General features: G+C 39.1%; 4 protein-coding genes across 9 annotated transcripts in view; 3 read left to right on the top strand and 1 right to left on the bottom strand.

The window, feature by feature from the left end:
- LOC120428400 (elongation of very long chain fatty acids protein 7-like) overlaps nt 1–27,071 on the top strand; it is a 318,557-nt gene that overhangs the window by 222,130 nt on the left and 69,356 nt on the right. The gene's annotated exons all lie outside the window — the stretch shown is intronic.
- Nucleotides 35–1,774, bottom strand: LOC120428404 (ribosomal L1 domain-containing protein CG13096-like). Its single transcript, XM_039593418.2, has 3 exons — nt 1,345–1,774; nt 1,078–1,289; nt 35–1,017 (listed from the first exon to the last, which is right to left on the bottom strand). Exons 1-3 carry the CDS (start codon nt 1,678–1,680, stop codon nt 135–137), a joined length of 1,431 nt encoding a protein of 476 aa, XP_039449352.1. The 5' UTR covers nt 1,681–1,774; the 3' UTR covers nt 35–134.
- LOC120428389 (protein draper) overlaps nt 5,242–27,071 on the top strand; it is a 37,103-nt gene continuing 15,273 nt past the window's right edge. The window contains exon 1 of one of the 6 annotated variants that reach the window (XM_039593389.2): nt 5,242–5,938. The gene's annotated coding sequence lies outside the window, so the exon portion shown is untranslated. The remainder of the gene's footprint in view (nt 5,939–27,071) is intronic. The other 5 variants (XM_039593392.2, XM_039593387.2, XM_039593388.2 and 2 more) reach the window with 5 other exon arrangements.
- Nucleotides 11,847–13,107, top strand: LOC120428390 (solute carrier family 25 member 35-like). Its single transcript, XM_039593393.2, has 2 exons — nt 11,847–12,768; nt 12,827–13,107. Exons 1-2 carry the CDS (start codon nt 12,057–12,059, stop codon nt 13,021–13,023), a joined length of 909 nt encoding a protein of 302 aa, XP_039449327.1. The 5' UTR covers nt 11,847–12,056; the 3' UTR covers nt 13,024–13,107.

Raw genomic sequence — 27,071 nt, 5'->3', positions numbered from 1 at the left:
AAGGAAACCACTTTCGGATTGAATGAAAAAGAACCAGTTTTTTATTATAATTATTTGTATTATAAAGTAACGCCAAAGATACAAGAAATCAATATATCTTAGCAATATAATCTTAACCAAACTAAACCTCCCGCTCATTCGTCGTCGCTTCCCATGTCACTGTTCTCCGTGTCGCTCGCCCGTTCTCTGTTCTTGAACGCCTCCTCGTCGCTTTCCAGCTCATCTTCGACCTGCACCTCGGCCGCTACTTTAGCGCCCTTCACCGCCTTTTTGCCCTTCTTTGCCGGCTGTTTTCGTCGCTTTTCGAACGGCACTCGCACCAAACTACCCGCCTGGAATTTGTACTTGTTCTTGGTAATGTCCAGCAGTTTCTGGCTGCGGGCCTTTTCGAAGCTTTCCCGAGGGCCGACCGCGGTTGGCACGGGAACCAGATTCGGATCGGTTGAGCTCACGTACAGCGGGAAGGTAAGGTTGATGTCGGTCATTGGCTTCAAGTGGATCGTGCGAATGTTGAGCCATCCGCCTGGGTACTGACTCTTGAGGCCTTCGATCATGGCGGCAGCATTTTCGACCGCCTTTTCCAGCGGCATTTTGTGCGTGGCAAACTGAATCTCCGAGATGGCACCGGTGTTGGTTTGTCTGTACGTGATTCGACGCAACGCCTTTTCCAAATTCTCCACAATCTGTTCGTCCTTTTCCAGCACGACGGGTGTCGGATTCTTGCACCGCTTGATAAAGGCATTGCCGAGGAAGGCAAAGGCGTGGTTACACATCCGCGAGTCAACCAAGAACCGATCGAACCGATGAACCAGCTTCGTCTTCATCTCGTACTGACGGTAGTCTTGCTTCAGCTGCTGGAACGGAATGATCTGCGTGATGAAGTTAACGCCGAGATCGCGCAGTTTGTCCTCCCAGAAGCGCAAGGTTTCCTCGTGATCAAACTTGCTTCCACGAGCCAAATCCTTCACGATGAGGCAAATGTCGTCGCCTTTGTGGTAAATCGGATGCGGAAGTTGCCTAAGCGATCAAATTTAAAGTTAATTAATGAGTTAAATACGCATTCCAACTTAAACTCACATTCTACAATTCCTCTTCGGAACTTGTGGGATCTTAACGGCCGAAATCTGCAACCCGTACTTCATTTCCTCCCCGAAAAGATTCTTTTTCTTCTCGAAACCATCGTCCAGTGCTTTCTTGCAGGCCTGCAGCGCCGTTTTGATCGTCTTCTTCTTGACCAAAATCTCCGGCAGTTCCACTCCTTCAGGCAGCGATTCCGACTGATTTTTGCCCTAAAATAACTGATTATTCCAGTCAAATGTTCAAATAAGAAACCAATAACCCTACCTTCTCTTCCTTCTTAACCGCCTTCTGCTCCGCCACCGCCGGCTTCAGCACTTGCTTCTTCAGTTTCCCCCCAGCTTTCTGCTTCTTGGCGGCCAACACTTTCGGGGCCACATTTTCGACCGTCTCGGCCAACTGCTTCAGCTTTTCCTGTTTGTTTTTCTTCTTGGCCTTTCCGTCAGCGGCAGAGGCACCAAGCGTGGTCCGAATCGTCGCAGCAGGCAGTGCGTTTTTCTTCTGCTTGCCCGGCTTGGCGATGGCCGTTCCGGTGGCCACTTTCTGGTGCAGCTTGGCGTCGGTGGCCTTGGGCGCGGTCTTTTTGGCAGCTTTGATCTTCATTGCTGCAGGAAATGTGGACTTTTTGGGCGATTAAACTCTTGGAATCGCGCGCGCACGTGTTTACTATCCGCGGAACGAACTTGAAATACACGAGCTGCTTTTGGACTGCGGGACTGACAGTCGCTGTCAACGAACCGGTTGGGATTTGTTGTGAACCGGTTGAGCAGGGCTGTTCACGAGTCGATACGAGTATGAGGGGGTCTTCTGTAAATGACGCATTAAGAAAAGAGAAATAGAAACTAAAAATCTGAAGTTTTTTTAAAAGAACCAATAAACCAAATTTCCAGTTTTTGCTTTTTGGGTGTTTTTGAAACCGCCTTGAGTCAGGGGTATTAAAATACACCCAAAAAGCAAAAAACATAAAATTTGGTTTATTGGACCTTTTTTAAATAAAATCCAGAAATGTTAAATTACAATGGGCCCTAAAAACCAATGATATTTTTTTGTACACTTCCGTTGGTTTGAGAAACTTGTTTCTTTCTCGTGTAAATCTTCAGTTCTCTGGTAAGCAACCCAACGAAACTAGCAACGAAATCGGTTTCTCAAAAAAGACCGGCCAACTCAATCGGGTTGAGTCAGATTGTCAGATTCTTTTTGTTTACTGACAAAGTTGGATAAAATTCGATTTATGAAAGAAAAAAATAAAATAGAATAATAAAATGAAACACAAATTTTGCAAAAAATATCGTGATTCGTTTAATGTTTAGAAGGATTTCGTAAAATCGAGTACGGACCTTATTTTTGAAGATTTTTTTTTTTTTAGGTGAAACAAACAAAATTTTATTATTATGCTAGTGGGGTGTTTTTGAATCCGCTTTGACTCAAAAAAATAACATAATTTTGTTACATGAATTTTTAAAGAAAAACTAAAAATCTGAATTTTTCAAATACTTTGATTTTTAATTTTAATTTTTGATTTGTAAATTTTTTGAACAAACTTTTAATTTTTTTATATGACACTTTTGATTTGAGAACGTTTTAAGCTATCTTATTAGATTTTGAGTTCACAAATATATTTGTATACGAATTTTAAATTTTAACGGTACACATCAACCAGAGTTTTTGCATGAAGATTTTTGTTACAGACTACCGATAATATTGTTGATTCATCCCCTAGAGTACAGTCTACCAAATATGTTACAACAATGTTTGACTATTTTTACAACCAGATTTTTACAGGATTGGGTCCGTAAGATTGACAATTTTCTTATAAGAAGACAACAACTGCGTTGGTTGCTGTGCTTCCTTAAAAATTTATGAATTTAAAAAAAATATTCTGATTTTTTTAATCTTTGATTCGTTGATTTTTTCAAAATTAAGAACATTTGAATTTTACAAATCTAAATGGTTTCATTTTTTTTAGAGTAGTTGAATATAAAAAAAAATCAATATCTTGATGGTTATTTCAATACTTTAATTTTTGATTTTATTAAGCCTTGTAAAGGATCTTAGATATTTTACCTTAAATATTTTATTTTATTCAACTCTGGAGTGTGTTTGAAAAGGTTCAATAAAAAACATTTTTTGAAAGCCTTGAAAGATTTCAAAGCAGAATTGGGTTTTAAATTAGGCTTAAATTTGTGATATTATTATTTACAACGTTAAAGCTTATTTTTCTGAGTACAACGACCATTTGAACGCAAAGAATTTAAAATGGAAAAAAATAACTTTGCAGACCTTCTTGACAGAAATGGTCCTACTTGGCAGCTTGTTCCAAGGGGACCATAGTTGATCCATGTGTCAATTTATATTTTTGCATTAATATGAAAAAAAGTGATCAGAAATTATTTTAAATCGTGTTTTTTACCGTTGTACATAAAAATTGACATAGGGCTTTAGGACCCTATTCTTGAAATTTTGAATTCTTGACTTTGATTTAGTTAAATTTTATTTTATAAAATTTTTAAACTACTTTAATTTCTTATATTTTGTAGTTTTTTTATTTTTGAATTTGCAGATTTGAATGTTTTTAGATCTGTTGGAGATTTTTCCAAACAAATTTAATACAGTCCAGACTCGATTATCCGAAGGCCTCGGAAAAATTTCACTTCGAATAATCGAAACTTCGGATAATCGAATCACAAAAAATTGTCCCATGTCAGTTTTGGACGATTTTGACTTTATGACATTTTTTAAGTTTAGTTTGATGTGTACTTTAAGAAAAACACATAAAATCTGGGACTTTGTTCGGAAACTTATTAAAAACAACACCAAGTCTGTTTGTCCCATCGTTGTTCTTCTACGCATAATTGTCCCACCAAGTATTTTCTATCACGAAATCATGAGTTTGACAAAGCATTTCATCTTGTTTACCTGTTTACCTGCAAGAGGATTACAAATAAGGGTGATAAAATGTTAACCGGGGTTATTAGGGACATATAGGACGAATAGGAACCCACGGGACAATTATGCGTAGAAACACAGATATCGGTCGAAAAATTTCAATCGCGTTTTTCTCAGTTGCACTTTTTTGAACATGGGACAATTATGCGTAGAACGGCAGTAAACTACGCTAAAGTGATTTACAATTTTTAATCCAAGATGGTGGCCAATATGGCGGTAACGAAATATTAAAATAATGCATTTTATTATTTAATAGGCAATCGACTATTCAAATTTGACTAGTATGGGGTCGCAGATCTCGAATTTGATGTTAAAAACAAGAAAAAGAATATAACAAAAAAATGTTCGTGATTCGATTATCCGAAGTCCCATACAAATTTTCGGATAATCGAACTTCGGATAATCGAATCTGAACCTAGATCTGGGCTGTATTCGTTTTGGCAATCTTTTCTTGAGCGTTTCCTTTTATATGAAGTTTTGCATTCCTTTCGAGCACTTTGCCAGCATTATTAAAGAATTCAGGCAGGCGAGCAAGCGAAAATTAATGGTTTTGAATCCTGATAGAATTGTGCTAGCATGGGAGAATGGTGCAAATATTTGGTGTGCAAATAAATATTATTTGTAGTTTCAGAGAATTTTCAGTACCTCGACGTATACTTCAAATCAATCAACGAGACTTTACATTTGTGTGAGTGTGTGTGTGTGTGTGTGTGAACGTTTGTGTTTGTGTTTTCACTTCAATTTGGCGTACGTGTGTTTGGTCAACTCAAATAATCAAAACAGTATCGAAAAGTATATTTCTTGAGTTTTTTTTAATAGGTCCAATAAGCTATTGTCTTCGATATGTTTATAGGACTCTGGATTTTTTAAATAAAGGTCCTGACAGTTTGACCTTTGCAGCTCTGTTAGTTTTTGTGATGACAAGTATGCAATTTCATCGCTACAAAATGGCAGGAAAGTCAGTTTTTTTCAAAACGCTATTGCAAAATAGAGTATCGGTATCAAAATTAGTTTACGGCTTTAGATTTTTTTTTTCATCGTCATAAAAATAATTACTTGAAATTGACGCTACGTAACATCCGAACGTCCCGCACGACGTTCGAACCGGTTCGGCCAGGGGTGTGTTCAAAAGCTCGAGTTCATTCATCTGGCAGCACTGTTTTCATTCATTTTTTTCCTTTCATTCTTCGACGCGTCAGTTCCTCAGTTCGCCGTCGACTGCCGAACATAACGGTTGTGGTTTTGTTTTTACTTCTCGGGCGTCTAATTCTTGTCGCAGTAGTGTTTGCTTTCTTCTTTTTTTCTTGTTGTTCGATTGGGAGAGAAATTCTTTCCGCGACTTTCACCGCCGCGCAAAACACGGACTTTCGGTTGTTTTGGTCGGAGTTTGGAGTTTTTTCCTACAAAAAGTGGATGTAAACAAAGAAGACAACGCGAAAGCAGTGTCCTTCCCCTTAAAGTTTTTATCAGCAAGCCTTTATCGGGCTGCTTTGATAGGGCTGAAGGCAGGTAGGCTTTGTTGATCAACAATCCGGGCTGTTTTTGGGTGCGTGAAATTGAAAATTCATTGAGTTTTGCAATTCAAAGTTCGGAAGAAAGTTTTTGCAAATAAAATCGGTGTTTTATTGTTAAGTATACGACGTGGCGCATTTGTGTGCGTGTGTTGGAGATATTTTTAATACTTAAAACAAGCAGTGCAAACAGACAGGCCGCAGAAAAGTGTGTGGAGCAGCGAGAAAAAGGCGAGTTGCTCAAAGAATTATTATTCAATAGTTTCGTCATCGTCAGCAGCCGCGCGCAGTTCATTGAGCAAATAAAGAACGTGCACATACCGCTCTCTGTCGTGTGTTTACTTTATTAGCACACAAATAAAGCAGTCAAATTGTGGCCAGGCCAGTCCCGCTGTCCTAAATTGGTAAGTTTCGAATTTTGGACTTTGGCTTATCTGTCTCTTTGCATCGTAGAATATCTCTTGCAATTTCTTATCATCACTCATTGCACACCCACACTCCCAAAGCTTCGGCGCCCTTTGACCTCGGTTACAAATGGAGGGGCAGGCCCCTTTCTAATTATTACGACCAGCATCTGTTGCAATTGCAACTCCTGGCCCAGACGTGTTAACGCCTCTCGTTTTATTGCCCCCAATGTTTCTGTGTAGGCCGAAAAAGTCCTACGAAAATAAACGCTGGAATAACCAAAACCCCGAACTCGGTCCACAAGGCAAAATAAGAAAACAAAGTTTTATGTACTGAACCCGCCGGAGCAGCTTCTCTTGCCCCGGAGTACGAAACGAATCAAAAGAAGGGAGAGAATGCTTCCCTCTATGTATTCAATGCTGCCTTGCTTATGTTGGCCGCGACGACGGTGCAACAACCGGATTGTGTGTGCGGCAACGACTTGTCGTTCGTGACTTCAAAGTCAGTTTATTCACATAACGAACTGTGTCAGAGGCAAATCGCTGACTACAGAACCACAAACGCTGAAAATGCACAGAGTGCGTTTATCTTAAGGTTCCGCTACTTGAGAACACCAGAACCACGATAAGATCCACGCACACACAAAAATATGCGTGATCAAAAACAACAGTTTCACGAAAGAAAAAAAAAGTTATAAAAATTCGACGACAAGTTCGTTAGTTGCGCTTTCATTCACCGTTTTATGTCTTGCCCACAATTTCTTCGGTCGTCGTATTTTGTGGGATTACGTTCTATTGTCGTCCCCCGTAACCGAAACCGGCCCCCAGACGAACGGACGTGTGAGGTCAAAGCCGTGGGTTATTGCGCTGCGGTGCAGGTTTCAAGGCATGTTGTGAGAGAGTTTAAAAGGGATGACATTTGTGGGCTTTTTAATATTTATTTCTTGGTTAATTTACCTCTTTCGGTTTTCGATTTCTTTCTTCCAGAAAATCTAAAAGTTGTCTCATTAATCCACTTGTGATCCAGCTCTCTTTTTATATTGATTTTAATATCTCAATACACATCATTTTTGCTTAAAGTCACTCAGAGTTTTCTTGAAAAAAATAAAAAAAAAAATGTGGCTTATCTTGTAAAAAAAAAAGAAAAATGTTTAGGCCCCATTTGTGCCGTTTTTTAACTGATGTCGACTTTTCAGGAATTTTTGCCACTAATGCGATTATTTTTAGCACCGATGGCGCGTGTCCTGCGCAAATATTGGCATATAAAACATTGAAGTTTTGAGCACACTAGAACATGTACATGCTTTCTATATTTGGCATTTTGTTAAAAATAAGCCCATGTTGGAGATTTGGGCAAAGCTTGCCCACCGGAACAAGCCGCTAATTGCCCAAAACATATGTGTGCTGTGATTTTTTTTTTTCAAATTATGGCATTATATTGAATGTTTGGCCCTTTTGAAATGTTAGTCTTGGTTTAAAAATTATGAAAATATTTTTTTCGAAATGATCGGAAAATTTCACGAATGTTTCATATTTTAACATTGAAAATCGGACCATTAGTATCAACATTAGAAAATGATGGGTTGTTTGGGTGAGACTTAGAAAACATAAATTTTCCCGGTATTGAACGTTTGCATGGCAATATCTCAGCAACTAAGGGTCGTATCAACAAAGTCCAAAAAGGCAAAATATAGAGAATTTTCTCAGCTTTTTAAAAATATCTTTTCAAAAGTAGGCAAACATGTGCACTAATTTAAAAAAATGAAAAACTGCGACTATTTTCAAAAAAGTTACCTAAAAATGGATTTAACTTGAAAACGGTGCACTTTATCAAAATTTCACTGAAGTACTTTTTGATTGCAAATTTGATTTTACATCGAAAAATGAAGCTGAAAAATTTTTGCGACGAATATTTCGATTTTTGAAAAATTAGCATTGATTCAAAAATTCATAACTCGGTCAAAGATTTTTTGTACAACCTGGAAATTTCTGAAAAGTTGGCATTTGATGTCCTCTAAAAAATATCAAAAAAAAAAAAAAACAAAAATAGTGTTTTTTTGCAAATCAAGTTTTAGTGACAAAAAGTTAAATTAAAAATCACCTAAATGTTTTTTACCGTGTATCATTTTTTTTCCAGTGTAGTCCGTACCCATACCTACAACTTTGCCGAAGACACCAAATCGATGAAAAAAATCCTTCAAAAGATACAGATTTTTGAATTTTCACATATCATTTTTGTATGGACAGCTGCCAAATTTGTATGGAAAGTTATATGGACAAACTAATGATGCAAAATGGCTTCTTTGGGCATACCGAAGGCACCAAGAAAGTTTCAGTCGGATTATAAAACACAAAAAAAAATCGAATGACCGAAATCTGAGAGAACTGCTCAGAAGCATGTTTTTCTTGTAGTCATAATCCTGCTCTGGTTAAAACAATTTTTGAATAATTTCTATGATTTAAATTTTGTTTAAGAAATACCGAAATTTTATCAGCAGTTATGTTAGTAACAGATTTTGGTACCTTATTAATTGCATGTAATTTCGAATATTTAAATATTTAAACTCTAATAAAATGTACATAAATTTGAGGTTAAGTACACAAAAAGTTCCAAGTTTGATTTAAATTCATTAAATGCAGATTTTCCATAAAAATATCACTTTTGGATGCCACCAAAATCAATTTTATAGCATGTTTCATGCATTTTACAAATTTACTAAGAAATTTGTTATACTGAAAATGCCTGTAAATAAAAAAAATGAATTGAAAAAAAAGAACTTCTGGAGATTTTTTTTAAAGGTCCTAAGAACAATTTTTTTTTTCGTTTTTGGGTTTTTTTTAAATCGCCTTAAGTCAGGGTTATTAAAAAAACACCAAAAAGCAAAATATCAAAATTTTGTTTACCGGACCTTTAAAAAAAACTCGATTTAAACTGTTTTTAGTATGAAATTGTTCACAGAACAATTCTAGAGTTTTTTTTTATTAGGTCCTATAAACATATGAAAGACAATAATTTATTGGTCCTTTTCATAAATAAAACTCTGGAATTAAAATGAACAATCATTAGTTTCCAAAATATATAATTATTTAAAAAAATATTATTTTTTTGTGAAAAAAAAAGTTTTTGCGATGCTGTGCATGGTAATTCCATAAAAATGCTAAATATTTTTAATCCAGCCATAACATGCTAAATATGATTATCAATGCAGAAAAATGTGTTTTAGATTGTTTTCAGTTGATTTAACTTCTATTTCCATTAAAATTTTGAAGTTTTTTGAAAAAATATTTTTTTTGCTTCAAACTCCACATTGTAAAATCCACGATAGGTAACGTTTTTCGTTTTCTTGGAAAGCTTCAAAAATCATACTTAATCTCCCATAAAATAATAAAATATCGACATAGCATATTTTAGCAAAAACTTATTTATTTTATTTTACATTTTTTTTTCTTTTTCTGGTTTTAAACATCTAATTCGAGTTCTGCAACCCCATTTTAGTCAATTTTGAATAGTTGATTGCCTATTAAATAATAAAATGCATTTTTTCAATATTTCAACACCGCCATATTGGCCGCCATCTTCCCTGGAGATGGAGCCACACGTTGCCGTCGTTTCAGGGCTATTTGCAAAGATGGTTTCCGATGTTGATATATATCACACATTTATTTTATATTTATATACTTGTGTTGATAGAAATCACAACTTTTATACTATGTAAAATTGCAAGATATTGATTTTTTTATTTGCATCTCAATATTCTTGTTTATAAAATCTGGTAGGAACAGGTTTAAATCTTTTTGATACATCGTTAGCTTAGGTAGAAATTCATAAAGCAACGCTTACGCACAGCAGTAAGAGAGGTCTTTTCTAGGCATTGTGGGATTATATTAAATAATTTAATTAATCACAAAAACAGAAGCGTGATTTTTTCTTATCTTAATGAGGGTGTTAGGTTAGGATCTGGTATTTTAATAAATAAGTTTTTTGCAAGGCACTCAGAAAAGCTAGTTTTTTTGTAACTTTAGATTGTTTAATAATTCCAGGCCGACAGTTCTTTGTAAACGAGTTAAGTGATGCAATCAGAATCTCTGATTACCAGTTAAGTGATATACTAACCATTCGGAATTGTCAAAACATCCAAAGAGTCTCGATCAATCAATAATGAAATGATATCGGACAAAATTCGTTAATCTGTTGAACTAACGGTTCTCGGATTATGGTTGTATCGACCATTGTTGCGAATCGAGGATTTACTGGAGTTTTGACGATCAAATGGAGCCTAACATTTCAAAGGGACACAGGGTTTTGTGAACAGGAGTTCATCTCTTTCACTCAAATGACTGTTTATATTAGGTATGATAGGGATACACTCTTGTTTGCAGAGCTTCTGTTCCCTAATGAAATGGAAGGCACGAAATAGTCTTCTTAACGAAGAGTATTCAACTTTTAAAGTATTAACTGTTCATTTATGTTTATTGGTTTTGGAAACGGCAAGTCAGGTTTAAAAACAAGGTAAAGGAATGTTTGGCTTTGCAATTAAAACATCGAGGATTTTTTTTTCCCTTCTCTCTGCTTTCAGACAGTTTAGTTTAGGTTGTTGATTCAAGTTAATTGGACTTAAAAGATCAGTTGAACTGGTCGGAGTGTACTATTTCATTAGCAGATCTGCTTCTAGTTGTAATGTACGACAAGACTACTGACGGACGCGATAGGACGGGGCCCAGAAAAAAGTCCTCAAGATTTATATTCCCTAGACAAGTTAGTTTTCATCTTTTGTTTTCCAGTATTTTTTTTTTTAATTTCCTTTAAATTTGAAATACATCATAGGTTTCCTTTGTATAAATCTGCGATTAGTTACATTTTCTTATTTAATTAACTCATAATACTTTGAATCATAATTTCAGATTTCCTTTATTCAGTTTTAAAGTTAGATTACCGTAACTGCTCAAGTCATCCAAGTTCTTACTACTCACACCTACACTAATTTTCTTTCACCTTCCCCCTCCCGATCCCCTATATCTTCCGGTGGTGTTCATTTTGTATGCAATACTAGTTCGGCCACTACCCTTTTTTCCACAAGAAACCGGACTTGGACTGACTTGAGGCCGCGTCCCCCACCTTGCTCCGTAAAACGAAAACGAAACCGCCGTATTGGCCGCCATCTTGGATTTAAAAGTTTTAAATCACTTTAACGTAGTTTAGGGGTTATACTTAAGCTCAACAATAAAAAATTAAGCAACGAAAAATTTTTTTTTTTGTGATTCGATTATCCGAAGTAAAATTTTTCCTAGGCCTTTGGATAATGGACTGTACCCCGTTAATTTTGTTCTTAGATAGAAACGTGTCATAGATCTAGGTCTTTTTCTCAAAATTTATTCTCTCCAATAGAGCTCAGCTAGCAACATCAAAACATAGAAATATGTACCCTCCCTGCAAAGGCTCCATGATCTCAGATGAAAAGTTCTCTAAATCTCTGAATTGCCAATTGTAACATCCTTGAGCAGAACTGCTAAATTCTAATAAAAACACTAATTGAATTGAATGGAAAACGTTTCTGGATATCAATTTTCTTCTGAAATGAAACTGAATTTCGATGATCATCGATTTTAACCTAGAAGATGTACTAGGGATTTGGGATGTCCAGTAAACGTCTCTCCGTATCCGTAACGTTGCAAGGGTTGCCAGATGTTCAGTATGCATTCGAATAAATACATTTTAGAAAAGTAAAACCGCCCTTTGTATCTTCCAGATGTCTTCCTATACAATTGTTTGATTCTAAGTCCATCAGTTTTTAAATGCGATAAATATATTTAAAGTACTAAGATCTGATAGTAATTTCCAACAATCTGTACAAAGCAACACCAACTCATAAACCTACCCGACGCTACTAACAACTGGGCGCTTAGTCTAACACCACATTAGTACACAGTCCGTGAGCTGCATTATTGCTGTGCCGGGTACTATAAACTAAGAGTCCGCGTTCCCATAACAACTGCCTCCTGCTCTTTCTGATAAGATAAGTCGCTTCACTCGTAGTTGAGAGATTACGAAACGGCACACCTCGCCCGTGTGTCTCTGTCTCTTCTTTGGCAGTTTAGTTTTGCATCCGAGCGGCGCGCGATGGAGTTTTTGCTGGGCGGCCTGTCGTCCTGCTGCGCCGTGCTGTTTACGAACCCGTTCGATGTGCTCAAGACCCGCCAGCAGCTGGAGGGGGAGCTTCAGGCTCGCAGTAAGGTCGGAGCGAGGGCGTACCGAGGCTTCCGGCAGTCGGTGATTTCGGTGATCAAATCGGATGGAGTTCGTGGACTGCAGAAGGGCCTTCCGGCGGCGGTGCTGTACCAGTTCTCGATGAACTCGATCCGGCTGGGGACGTACCAGACGGTGGACAATCTTGGCTGGACCAAGAGTGAGAATGCGCTGCTGAGTCCGGTGCTGTCGGTGTTTTGGGGTGGATTTGCTGGAGTTATTAGTTCGACGGTGTCGTGTCCGGTGTACGTGGTCAAGACGCAGCTGCAGGCCGTCAGTTCGGGTAGTTATACGGCCAAGTTCCAGCACCGACATCGCGGCACGGTGGACGCATTCGTGAGCATTTACAAGAGTTCCGGCGTGCGGGGGTTGTACCGAGGCTACACGGCGAACATGGCACGGGTCTCGCTGGGATCTTCCACCCAGATGGCCTCGTTTGCGGCGTGTAAGGATTTCTTCACGCAGTACGAACTGTTCCGGGAATCGGTGGTGCTGACGGCACTGGCCAGCAGCACGGTGGCGGGGTTCTTCACGTCGGTACTGATGTCCCCGTGTGACGTCGTTACGACCCGGATGACCAACCAAGGTTTGTGTTGAGTGGAGTTTTGTGGATGACGTTGATGATGAGGACCTTTGTTTTGCAGGTCTGTCCGAAAGTGGAAAAGGTCTGCTGTATCGAAACATCTTCGATTGCTTCGTGAAGATCTACCGCGCTGAAGGACTGCACGGACTGTACAAGGGATTTGTACCGCTGTACGCGCGAGTTGCGCCCCATACCGTGCTGAACTTGACTTTCTGGGAGTTTTTCAAGAAGCTCTACGATAGCTATTCGAAGAAGTGATGAATCTGAATTGTTGTTGCAACAAAAGTGATGATCGGCAGGGAATCGTGCTCAAATAAAGAGTTTTGTTTTGTTTACTTCATGCGCCATTTTGCCTTTTATTTTCAACTCAAAAGAACAAAAATCCGCTTTGTCTGAAACGAACTGAAAGCTGCACGTACAAAGCTTTCCCATGCACAATGGCGTGTATTATCATTCTTCCGTTCAACAAATAATAACAGACTATCCGATCACCGATGCCTTCAAAGGAGTCCTTCCTTTTTCCACAATCGTGGAATGGCTGTGCTCTTTTGTGAGTGAACCGACGCGTTTAATCATAAAGCGGTTTGAGCCTCTCGCTAGACACATCGGGAAACAGCTTGCTAGCACGATGCCCCTCTTGTCGTTCATTTCCTTTGATGGGTAATACACCAAAAACGAAAAACGGCATCTCCTTTCTACAATGGAATTGTAGAAGTTTAACCCCCAAGTTAAACGATTTTCAACAATTCGCATTCGAACGGGACTGTGATGTGTTTGCGCTGAGCGAAACGTTTCTTATCGGAGATGAGACGCCAGCTTTCCGGGGTTACAACATCATCACAGAGAGCAGGGCAGGACCAAATAGAGGTGGAGGCGTACTGATTGGGGTCAGGAAATGCCACACTTTTAGAAAGGTCACGCTCCCGAAGCTAGGAGGAATCGAAGCAGTCGCAGTACAGGCCAGGATCAGAGGACTGGACATTTGCATTGTGTCCGTCTACGTTCCCCCACAGGTGTCGTTAACTCGACAAAAGTTGTGGGGTATGCTTGAGCTGTTGCAGGCACCGCGACTGGTTCTGGGTGACTTTAATCTTCACAGCACCGAGTGGGGAAGTCACAAGACAGACCCTCAAGCATATCTGATTCATGAACTGTGCGACGACTTCCAGATGACCCTCCTAAACAGGGACAAGCAAGTTACGCGGATTGCAACACCACCAACGTCAACCACGTCCGGTACGAAGGCGAGTGCCATCGACTTGTCGCTCTGTTCCAACAGTTTGGCAGTTCTCTGTGACTGGAACGTGCTCCAAGATCCTCGTGGCAGTGATCATTTGCCGATCGCTATTCTGGTTAGCCATGGCCCACAGCAATCGACAACGGTGGAGATGCCTTACGATCTGACGCGAAATATCGACTGGAAACAGTACGCGGAGGCAGTCTCCATTGGAGTTGAGTTGCGAGCTGGGTTGGCACCGCTTGAAGAATATGCGTTTCTGGCTAATTTGATCTATGACAGTGCGTTACAAGCTCAGACGAAACCCGTCCCGGGACCGTACATCCGAACGCGCCCTCCACTTCCCTGGTGGGACAAGGAGTGTACGGATCTCTCGGCGGCCAGGTCTGAAGCTTATGTGGACTTCTGCAAGTGTGGAATCCGAGCGAACTTCCAAAAGTACAGAGCTCTTGATCGCAGGTACAGTAATACTCTGAAGCGGAAGAAGCGAATGTACTGGCGGGAGTTCGTTGAAGGACTACCAGCAGATACGTCCATGAGCACTCTGTGGCGCGTTGCGAGGGCCATGCGTAGAGGTTCCGTTCCGAACGAGAGTGTGGAAAAATCGGACAAGTGGATATTGGATTTCGCCAAGAAGGTGTGCCCGGACTCGGTGCCGACACAACCATCATTCGACGTTGTTGATGGGAGCGATGCTAATCCTCCCTTCTCGATGGTAGAGCTCTCCATAGCACTATTGACGGGCAACAACACTGCTCCTGGTCCGGACAAGATCAAGTTCAGCTTGCTGAAGAATCTTCCGGACGTCGCCAAGCAGCGTCTGTTGAATCTGTTCAACACGTTGGTGGAGCAGAACATAATTCCACACGAATGGCGACAGGTCCGGGTGGTTGCCATTCAAAAGCCCGGTAAGCCGGCGTCCGACCACAACTCGTATCGTCCAATCAGCTTGCTGTCGTGTCTACGCAAGTTGCTGGAGAAGATGATCCTCGACCGCCTCGAACCATGGATGGAACGAGAGCACTTGCTGTCAGACACGCAGTATGGCTTCCGGAGAGGCAAGGGAACAAGCGACTGTCTAGCCTTGCTGGCCACAGGAATCGACATAGCCCGTGGTAAAAAACAGCAAATGGCTTCTGTCTTCCTAGACATCAAGGGTGCATTCGATTCAGTCTCCATCGATGTGTTGGGAGTAAAGCTGCGGCGGAGCGGTCTCAATCCGACGATGTGCAACTTCCTCATCAACCTGTTGTCAGAAAAACACATGCACTTTGTGCAAGGTGATCTGGCAATCACCCGGATAAGTTACATGGGTTTGGCACAAGGCTCACGCCTAAGTCCATCCATGTATAACTTCTACGTCAGCGATATCGATGATTGCTTGACCGGAGACTGCTCCCTTATACAGTACGCAGATGACGCAGTGGTTTCAATCGCTGCCAAGAAGGAAGTCGATCTGCTAGAACCCTTGCAAGATACCCTGAACAACTTGGCCCATTGGGCAGTTGGAAAGGGTATTGAATTCTCTCCGGAGAAGACGGAACTGGTCGTTTTTACGGGGAAGCATGAACCGCCGCAGCTCAATCTTTCTCTTTCGGGAAAGACTATCGAGCAGTCGGACCACTTCATGTACATGGGTACCATCTTTGATCAAAAGGGAACATGGGGGAAGCACATTAACTACCTGAAGCAAAAGTGCCTGCAAAGAACTAATTTTCTGCGCAGCGTCTCTGGCAACCGGTGGGGTGCTCATCCTTCTGACCTGCTTCGACTGTACAAGACAACGATACTCTCGGTGCTGGAATATGGCAATTTCTGCTTCCAAACAGCTGCGAAATCACGCTTGTTGGTTCTCCAGCGGATACAGTACCGAAGTCTTCGCATTGTCTTGGGATGCATGCACTCAACTCACAACATGACCCTCGAGGTCTTGGCGGGAGTGTTGCCTCTGCGAACTCGTTACTACGAACTGTCTTACCGGTTCCTGATCCGGTGTGATTACAGGAATAAACTGGTAATTGACAACTTTGAAACGTTGCTGAACCTTCACGTTGAGTCTCGGCGCATGCTTCTATATTATGACTTTATGTCATCGTGGGAGTGGAGCCCGAGCACAACGGTACAGCGCACGCCTCCGTTAACCAGCAGCACCCTGATTGGCTTCGACACGTCCATGAAAGCCGATACTCGCGGTATCCCAAACCATCTTCTGCGGGGGGTTGTACCGTCGATCTTCGCATCAAAGTACAACCATGTTCCTCCAAACAACAGATTCTTCACCGATGGCTCCAAGCTTGACGGCTGTACGGGCTTCGGTGTTTATCATGAATCTTATCAGCTGTTCTTTAAGCTGAAGGACCCGAGTTCGGTTTACGTCGCAGAGTTAGCCGCGGTTTACTGCGCACTGCGAATCATCGAGACCATGCCACCTGACCACTACTTCATCTTCACCGATAGCTTTAGCTCTGTTGAGGCTATCCGGTCTCTGAAGCCGACCAGGGAGTCTACGTTTTTCCTCACGGAAATACGTAAGACTTTAAACAACCTGGCGGCTCAGTCCTTCAACATCACGGTGGTGTGGGTCCGCGCTCATTGCTCGATTCCGGGTAATGAAAAAGCGGACTTGCTCGCCAAGAAGGGTGCTGAGAGTGGAGACATTTTTGAAAGGCCAATTAGCCTACAAGAATGCTACGGTTTTCCGAGGCAGCGTGCGCTTCTGGATTGGCAAACACAATGGGACGGCGACACCAAGGGACGTTGGATGTATTCCATACGACCTAAGGTGCAAAGAAAAGCCTGGTTCAAGGGAATGGACTTGACGCGTGGATTCATCAGAACGATGTCCCGCCTTATGTCGAACCATTACTCGTCCAAGGCTCATCTGTACCGTATCAACATGAGTGATACGAACTTATGCGACTGTGGGCAGGGTTATCAGGACATCGACCATCTCGTATGGGCGTGTCCAGATCACCATGTTCACAGAATTAAGCTGAAAGATACCCTCAGGGCCCGAGGAAGACCACCAGAAATCCCGATGCGAGACGCGTTATCTCAACTAGACCTTGATGTTCTCTATCCGATCTATCAGTTCCTCTTAGATTCCAAAATATCCATTTAGTTTTTCTTCAGTTAGTTTTCCTTCAGTTAGTTTTCCTTCTGTTAGTATAACTCGCCTTCGTACAAAGCCGTCGTTTCTGGTTGCACCGGAAGCAAAGCAAGAACGCCCCAGCAGCTGGACACCGAGTTGCGGCTGAGGACAAAAGCAAAGGCCAGCAGAGCCAACCAAGACCCCTACACAATCCCCCTTCCCTTCCCACGCCTTGTCTTTGACATCAATCCCTTCCCTACTAACCCCGAGTAGGCCGCGGGTAATCGGCTCCCCTCCCACTAACATTTACACACAAGATCCTCTGTAATTATTAAGTCAAATGTAATTACAAAAGCCGACTCGGTCCTAACCAGGTCCCAGTACCGAAAAGGACCTAATAAAAATAATTTTATGAGAAAAAAAAAAAAAAAAAAAATAATAACAGACCGATATACTCATTTCATCTCACAGCAAATTATGATCGTACGGGAATGATTTACGGAACCGGGACTGACAATTACTGCCAAGCTATCATTCTGGACACAATTTTGCTTTTTAAATGTCACACTAATCGTCCCCCACCGCAAAAAGGGTTCATTATTTGCTTCTTTTCTGCTCGAATTGTGATGCCCGGTTCAAGGTCAGTGCGCTGATATCGATCCACAAAAACAAGACTTAATTGTGGTCGGTGATACGCGTGGCCATAATCGCACGTGGTCAGGGTCACAATGTGACACAAGTTGCACGAAACTTACTCACAAACATGATTGGGGTTGGCTAATCGAATCGAAAGCCACCCGGGGAAGCCCGTTTCACTGAATCATGCATGTCGGAGTGGAAATTGCCCTTCCCTTTACCCCTTTGGAAAGCGAATGCACCCGAGCTTACACCGAGCCACGTACGGCGAACATGCGAAGTTTAGTGACAGTTCGTGGTGACAACGTGAATTATTAACGAGTCGAGCTTTTGTACGGGCGTAAATTATTGACGTGACTTGGACGCTTGGTTTATCAAGCTGGAAATTCATTCACATCCGAGTGGCAATATCTAGAAATGATTAAGTTATTATCACACATCCGTTTGAAAGAAAGCATTCCATCATGAAATGTGAAGGACAACCTCCTAGAACGCTGTAAAGTTCTTCCCCATTATTGAGCATGATTTAATCAATTATTATGGTGGACCCACATCACTTTCCCTCTCCTATGCATCATAAAATTGGTCTAACGCACTCATAGGGGCAATTGACGCAATTGAGGAACATATCGCGGTGATTTCACCCCGAAGAACACATTCTTTCTGTGTTGTTGGTGAAGAAATTTTTTGTGATAAGCAGTTTCTGGTAATATTTTACGAAATTTATCAAAGATAACTAGAACGTCGAACATTGAAAACAAAAGAACATACCCGTCAAACAGCTCAACCGGGCCATCTTCCTGGAACTGCTCAACAACATGCAATTCCACGATTGCGAATGAAAATTGCAGAAATCGCGCATACCATTGCTGTGTTGTATATCTACTACGTGTTATAGTGTAGATTGGATTGGCACTCGATTCAAACCGAAGGTGATCATCTTTCGATTTCATTGGATTCGTCGTCGAGTTCCCCACTTGGTCTGAAACTCTCAAAAAAAGACTTCAACCTCAAGCACCACAACTCGGTTGGTGTGGCGTGAAATTCGTACGATGCGAAATGGGAAAGGTAAACAAAAAATGAAAGTTTTACCGCACACACGACCATCGCCGATGACCACAGCGTTGAAATTCAACTCCCTCCAAATAAAATTGATCGGCGTGGAATACGGTGGATCAATTTGCGCCTCTTTAATGGGGTTTTAGGGTGTCCCGATGTCACTGGGTCAGCGTGCAACATGAGGAATGAGGGATTAAAAAATGGCGATAGAATCTAAATTGACCTGGGCGGCGCGCGTAATAAATGGGTCACGGCGCGAAGGTATCGATCGAAGCCACTAAATGCATGCATGTCCGTTCGTAAAGTATTCATGCAAGTATGTACTACTCATCAAAGTGGTGGCAACGATTTCCGTTGAAGGGATTGCAGCAAAGAAAAAAACATACCGTCCTTTGGGGGGGTCTTTGGCTGCAGTGCTGAAAATGTCAGGGGTCATGACGCAAAAATCGGCGACGCTGACACGATTTTTTGAGATTTATTCACTGAACCGCAAAACCGTGACATAAACAAACCCGGCGCAGTCGTGAGTGCCCTAGCTCATTGAACAACTGCAATCCGAGGCAGTAGTCGACCAACGCTCATTCGACGTTGCACGCACACACAAAAAGAAACAAGTTTTTACACAAAAAGTTCGTATTTATGCGTGGAAATGTAATTTTGAACATATGTTATGGTTATGTAGTGGTTGAATAGACACAGTAGGCTTGCAGTCACATGCTAGCAGTGAACTGACATTTTGGTTTGCTTCATGTGTAAGCTGGGTTGGAAACTTTTTGCTGGCCTGTTTGGCTGCATTAAAATGTGTCTCATCAAAAATTCAAATTTATTATAATATTCTCTCAGATCAGATCAGATAAAAAGGTTTTCTTCATTTTTTAAACTTATTTTCAATCTCGTTTCATGGCAATGGCGAATTATTGAATATATTCATTTGGTAATGATGTTAGTTGTTGAGTTCAATCACTTTTTTTTTTGTTTAGGAAAAACATATTTGCCGCAAAACTGCTTTCAAATCAGTATTTTTCACGGTAAAAAATCGAAATTACGCGGCATGCCAATTACAAAACATTGAAATTTCACGAGAATTTCACGGTACTCTAAAAATCGCTCAAAATAAACTTAAAAATGTATTCTTTTAGCAAAATTATTAACAGAAACGTGTCTTAAAAGTTAGCAGTAGTTCCAGATACAAAATAAACCCCCCTGACACAAATTATTTATTTGAAAAAAGGAGTATTGGATTATTATTTGAAGAATTTTCGGTCAGTTAAATTCTAGATTTTTTTTATTAGGTCCTACAAACAAACGTAAACGTTGAGTGCATCCCGCTTACTCCAATGAACATTGACATGAGGTGTGAAAGGGACGTACTCAATGTTTACATTTGTTTATAGGACCTAATAATAAGTCAAGAATTTATGATTCAACTGTTTTAATTGTATTGAGATTTTATAAAATTATTTGCCTAAATACCTCCAAAACGAAACACGTCCTGAACCCCTTATTTATCAAAACTAGTATCATTAAAATAAGTTCAATAAAGATTTTTTTTGCATTCCCTCTTTTCAGCAAAAGGAAAATTTTCATTTTTAATAAAGTTCAAGAAAAACTTCATTAAAGAAGTTTTTACATTTATTGATAATTCAAGAAAAAATATAATACATTGCAAAATGGTTAACAAATATGATTTCAATATGTATTATTTTACTAATCAATTGAATTAAAACACATAATTTATATTCAAAATATTTAAATGCAATTTGTTCATCGTTGATTAATTAAAATAAATTTTACAAAAAAAAAAAATGTAAGCTATTTTTTGCGTTTTTATTCAAAAAGTGTTGATTAATGTTCTTTAAAATCTTTTTGGAATTTTGTGAAATAAAAAAAATATCTGCATTTTGTTGAATATTCTAATGAACAATATCTTCAAAAAGTAGTTGTAGATCTGATATGAAATACTTTTTCGACCCACAAAAGCAACCATAAACTTGGATTTTTTTTTGCAACAGCTTTACTGCCCCATATGCATTTTCATCACTTTTGAGTTATTAATGCAGTTTGGTTCAAAATCGTGTGCTCTTTCAAAAGAGCATATAACATCCAGTACTTTGTTCTAGAAATCACGAGGAAATCCATTTTTTTCGCGAAAACTTAACAAATAGCCTTATGTATGGGACAAACTTCAAATCTAGAGTTGTTTTTGATTAGGTCCTATAAACATATGAAAGACAATAGTTTATTGGTCCTTTTCAAAAAAAAATCTGGAAATGCGTTTTTCTCAGCTTGCTGTTTTTGCATATGGGACATTTATGCGAACATGGGCAGTAAACTACTTTTAAAATGCTTGTTAAAAAACTTTTAAAATGTTTGAATTGAAAAAAATAAACCTTAAATGCACCAAGTAGCGATTTATCAATTGAATATTTCAAATTCGCGGCATTTCACGATATTTCCAAAATTTCACGGCCAAAGGCAAATTTCACGGATTACGTGGCTTCCGTGAAATCGCGAAAAATCACTAGCCCTAGATATGATAGATAAACCTGTTTTTAAAATTAGGAGTTCTCATCTCATGTTTGCTAGAAGAAATATGGACAATTTTTCCTTTATAAAAAAATTATGAAAAAATATGAAACCAAAACTACAAAAAAGGATACTAAATATTATTACACCAGAGAAGTGATAGGAACTAATTATAAGCTGAAAAAATCTCGAACTATCTGGAATTAATACTATTAATCAAGCAAGAGACATACATTTATTTATTATTTCTTATTTATTTGAATCGTACGCAAAATTTCCCTTCAAAAATGATTAACAAGATGTCACTCAAACATGTCAAAGTTAATTTTACATCTTTGAGTGACAATAATCATTATTTTTTAGATACAAATCTGTAGTCTTTTTTGAAAATTTCCTGAGAACAAATGAAATCTTGAAATGCAAAAAAAGTAGACAATAATTGATTCGAATTTAAATTAAAAATTAAAACATAAAAAAGGAAATCGGTGTATTTATATCCCAAAAGATTTTTTTGTGAAATTTAATTAAAACTACCTAAATTAAAAATTTTGCCGGAAGATTTAAAAATGATATTTTTTTTTAAATCTGAGACCCCCTCCCCCTCGTGGACAATTTCCATATTTTTTTTGTAAGGTGACCACGTAGTTTATGGATGGTCCCTTACCGTAAAAAATGCTCAAGCTTGATATGAAATTTCATAGGAATATTGAGTTTAGATTATTTATTATATGGATTTTCAATCAACATTTTTTAGTTCAATATTATCATTCAAACAAAAAATAACTAAAATTGAAAGCAGGTATTTGATGATTACATAGCATCTTGTTTTAAATTTCATTGCGGTTCTTGTATTCTCATATTTGATTAAAAATTATTTTAAATGTTAAAACTTGGTACAATAAAAAATTTTGAATTATAATTCGTTTATATGATCAAGAATATTGATTGAAATATCCTTCTTAAATGGTAGTAAGTAAGTTTTCTTTTGAATTCAACTTATAATCTTTTGAAATTTGTCAATTTTCTGTAATTTTTAATTACCGTTTCACATGCGGCCCGTGATACCACGAAAAGTTAGCAAAATATTTTTATTATACATATTTTTTAATTGATTGATAAATTTTCGATTTTAGAAACCGTCTTCAAATTCTCATAAGATTAAATCTTATTTTGATCAAATATCACCAAATTTAAACAATGAAGTTATAATTCTAGAGTTTTTTTTTTAAATATGTCCTATAATCATAAGAAAAACAATAGTGTATAGGACCTTTTGAAAAAAACCTCTAGAATTGTATATTTCTATGAGATACTAAAAAAATTTACTGGTATAGTATGCTAAAACTATGTTGATGACTGCGAATACCGCTATTGAATCTATCAATTAGGTAAGCATTTTTCTAATGTTTCTATAGGAAACAAAATAAAACAATGGAAAAGCTAAAGCTACCCTCATCGGCGGCCAATCGACACTAGAAATCATCAACCGAAGCCTTCGCAATGCGAGAAGGGTTTAGCGGCTGTGACAACATACACACTACAAAACGGTACGCAAAACATCGCAAAAGTGGCTGCCTGCAAAATTACCCTCTTCACCAGCATATAGTTGCGAAAACAAAACATCACCATCTGTGCAACTGCAACAACAACCACCTTGAAACGACGATCCTCGATGTAATCCGATTCAGCGGCGTTATGTTTGCAAACCATCATAAAAATAGCACGGTATAGAGCCGATGCATCCAACCCAGTCAGTTGGGCAGTCAGTCATTTCAAACGACTATTAGATCATGCGGGTTCTGACCGTCAGCTGAGTTCGGAAATGGTAATTGAGGGGGTGAGATTTTTTCCCAGGCACTGCTGCAATGTTTATCGCTGGGTTGAAAGTAAGAATTCGCTTAGTTTGTCACTTTTGTCGGGGATTGTGGGGGCTTGCATGACGATAATTTCTTCATAATCGATTCAACAACGCTTGTGTTATGGGAAAGTAACGTTGATCGTGGAACGCGATTCAGCACTTTCCCTGATTGCGTGTCTATTTGCTATAGTTTGGTTAGGTCGTATTGATTCGCCACATTTTACAGGGTAGTTGATATGCACAGTGGAAAGTTGAGATTTTAATTGTAAAAAAATGCTTAAACTTACGTAATGATCATCCCCGTCATCGCCGACATCGTGCGAATCAAGAAGTATTGTTTTCCACAGCTTCATATCCCAGACGCTCGAGATGATCTTCCCGATGAAGCGTTTCTCGAACCACATGCTAACTGTTCTAATAACACACGCTCACTTGGCCAGCCTCCGCACCGCAAACCGTCATCATCAACCGGCAGATGTAAATTGAGCCGACGTCTTCCTAGTGAGCAAATAGAGTTTTTTTTTCGCTTAAAATTCAAATAGTGTGTGTGTATTTCTCTTATAGAAACATCTTCAAACACATGGGAAAATCCCGCGTGCTTCTTGTTCACCTGTCGAAATACAAGCCTTACCCTAAACGACTCTTCCCGTCAAACACCAACCCAGCACCCCCCTCCCACAAAACGTCTTCAAGATTTTCTCTTAGTCATCGGCGCTTAAACTTGCCTACACAAAAATCGAAAACCATTGGGAAAGGCGTCGCGACGCCAACTGCTACTAATATATTGACTCAATTCTGGGAAGCTGACCGCCGCCTCCCATCCGGTGCTGCCGACACCGGTGCCGGCTTTGAGAAGTGCGCAAAAGTTGCATGGTCCACTCGAAAACCACGATGTACAAACCGACAAGCCAGAGCGGGATGCTGGCCAAGACGATCAATAACTGGATCAGTTTACGGCAGCAGCAGCACGCCAGCCCTCGAGTGATCCAGATAAGAACGGCGATGAAGTTCCGCACGGTTGATGATTGAACGGCGTGGCATTCGGCGGGAAGAACAGATGGCGGTTTGGGAACGGATTGGGGGCCGCGTGGTTGAGCGGAGGTGGCCACCGTTAGTTCCGATTCGGATTCCAGCAAAAGACTCAAGTTGGTGCAGTGAAGTCGTTGCTGGGAAGGGCTTCTGTTGTAGGTTGGGGTGATTCGTGGTATGTTGAGAAGTCTGCGGCGTGTTGCGGGGGGAAATCCGGTTGTTCGACGGCGTTGCATTTTCGGCGTTGACACTGGATTGTTTTGGCTTTTGATAGCTTTGGCCTTGAAGATAAACAGTGCAGATTGATTCATGGTTCAGAACAGTTGACCAGATTGGAAGAACTAAAATCGTCAGAGTGATTTATTCTTTGATCTCTACTCGCAAATTGTTGCTAGACCTACCTGCCTACCTGGTTGCTTCTTGAATAATTCACAAAAATACTAACGTTGGCAACATGTTGCTTACTTTGATTTTATCATCTTTTAAAAGTGTAGTCCGGTGGGGAAACTTTTTGTGAAGCTTAACTTTTTTGCTTCTGAGTTTTTGTTATTTCGTTGATATCATTAAATGCAACTTATAATCCCTGGGCCTTGTAAAGTCAAGGGGCATGATTTGATCCTAGTGCATTAGTTAAAATTTGGGTATACATTATTTTTTATAAGCACTATGGACACCACTTCATGCTACGAGAACTCGCTTTGTCGCAGCCCCAGGGCTTAAGCGTTGACCGATAAGCTGTCTTCGTGAACTAGGTAGTTCTCCGATAGTGAAAATATCACAATTGCACAAGACACCGTTGCTTCTGTGACTTTTTCACTATCACAATGTGGGATTTAGGTTGGGTCTTCAGGATAGTTCAATTGATTTGTTGCTTAGCATTAGCATTTAAAATAAACCTGTATCCTTTCCAAATCTATTTGATGATAAATTTAGTTGCAATTGTTAAGTTAGAGTAATGCTGTCAATAAACTTTGATTGATGTAGAATACTAGGCATTCTTTTATGTCAAATTGTCCATAGAGTCTCGATCAATCAATAATGTAATGATATCGGACAAAATTCGTTGATCTGTTGAACTAACGGTTTTCGGATTATGGTTGTATCGACCATTGTTGCGAATCGAGGAACTACGGATCTTTTGACGTAAATGGTCATTTCTTTTTCAAATCGCGATTTCTATCCTATTTGTATACTGCCCATGTTCACATAAATGTCCCATATGCAAAAACAGCAAGCTGAGAAAAACGCATTTGAAGTTTGTCCCACACATAAGGCTACGTGTTAAGTTTTCACGAAAAAACTGGATTTCCTCCTGATTTCTAGAACAAAGTACTGGATGTTATAGGCTCTTTTGAAAGAGCACACGATTTTGAACCAAACTGCATCAATAACTTAAAAGTGATGAAAATGCATATGGGACATTTATGCGATCATGGGCAGTATATCAGTTCATAATTTTTTATTGTTTTTCATAGAAGAAGTACTACAACAGTTAAAGGAACGTTTACTTTTGAACATTAAGTTTAGAGGATTTTAGATTAAAGTTTAGATTTTCAATCCAAAGTAGTTAGAAAATGAATATTTGGACTTAAATGAATAATTGAACATTTTGGACTTATGAATAACACACAACTGTGCATTTATTCTAGAGTCAGATCCATACAGCGTCAGTGTTTATTTGGTCGAAGTGTACTAATTCATTGGCAGATCTGATTCTAGTTGTAATGTACGACAAGACTACTGACGGACGTGACAGGACGAGGGCCCAGTTTAGAGGTTTCGACATCAACGATGTGCGGCTGGATCACCCTCCCAAAAAAAAAAAAAAAAAAAAAAAAAAATCATTAAATGCAACTTATAATATTGTTTTATACAAATTAAAGTTCATTTTCTAAATCCAACAGAAAATCTATTAAATCCCGATGGAAAACAAGATATTGTCATTCTAATGATAAACGAAAGTAATACTTTTTTCTTTCGTAAGACCTAATGTTATTCAATGACAATACATAAATAATTGTTTTTGCAATTCCGTCGTGAAACTACTTACTTTTCCTGTTTTTCTTGAACGACGAAATAGCCTACTTTTCTGTACCAAAAATAACAGAATCGAATAGCAACACTTTTCAAAATAAATGCTGAAAAGTTCTACTTTTCAGCACTGAAATGTGTGCTGAAAAGTTGAACTTTTCAGCACTTGTTTCGAAAAGTAACACTTTTCAACATTTTTTTGATTTAAACGATTTATTGACAAAATACATGAAAATTCGACTTAAAATTTCACACAATGGGTGTTTTTCGAAATTGCAAAAAATGTTGTCGGTGAACCTCGTTGGATAAATGTAGGACTCGTGCTGAAAAAATCCTCTTTTTGCAACTTGTTGCATAAACTACTATTTTGATCTTTTGCTCTGATCGGGTTCTACAAAATCAGGTGTTTTTGAAAATGTGTTAAAGATAAAAGTATCACAATATGACTAGAGACATGCTTATAATTTTTCCACTGTCAATTTAGGCCAAGAAAAAAAACATGTCTATTTCTGAACTTTGAAATTTGAAAAAGGTAAGGTAAACTGAACATTTATTAGTTAACAAAGCGTTGCACAGTCGTTGTTTAAATCAAATAAAGCTGTAACTAACATTTTTTATGGAAAGGCGAGTGCAATAAACCGAAAGCATTCAAGGAAAACCTATTTCTGTTTTTTTTTTATTTTCAAATATGTTTGGGCTCATTATTAAAAATCTCAAATATTTTTAAGTTGTTGTTGTATAGTTAGGAGATTGAAATATTGATTATTTGGAATGAATAGGAGCAAAAAAACCTAATATCCGAAGGCCTTAGAAAAATTTCACTTTGGATAATCGAATCA

Source organism: Culex pipiens, chromosome 3 (genome assembly GCF_016801865.2).
Source record: "Culex pipiens pallens isolate TS chromosome 3, TS_CPP_V2, whole genome shotgun sequence".
In the NCBI taxonomy this organism is placed as follows: Eukaryota; Metazoa; Arthropoda; class Insecta; order Diptera; family Culicidae; genus Culex; species Culex pipiens.
Note: the sequence above shows the minus strand (reverse complement) of the source record. Positions and strands in the feature narration are given on the sequence as shown.

Bases quoted from the DNA above. Each gene is read 5' to 3' on its own strand.
- LOC120428404 (XM_039593418.2), bottom strand. From the start codon at position 1,680: ATGAAGATCAAAGCTGCCAAAAAGACCGCGCCCAAGGCCACCGACGCC. The intron at 1,290-1,344 runs GTAGGGTTATTG...CAGTTATTTTAG, and splicing joins CGGTTAAGAAGGAAGAGAAG to GGCAAAAATCAGTCGGAATC. The intron at 1,018-1,077 runs GTGAGTTTAAGT...TTGATCGCTTAG, and splicing joins CCGAAGAGGAATTGTAGAAT to GCAACTTCCGCATCCGATTT.
- LOC120428390 (XM_039593393.2), top strand. From the start codon at position 12,057: ATGGAGTTTTTGCTGGGCGGCCTGTCGTCCTGCTGCGCCGTGCTGTTT. The intron at 12,769-12,826 runs GTTTGTGTTGAG...TTTGTTTTGCAG, and splicing joins GACCCGGATGACCAACCAAG to GTCTGTCCGAAAGTGGAAAA.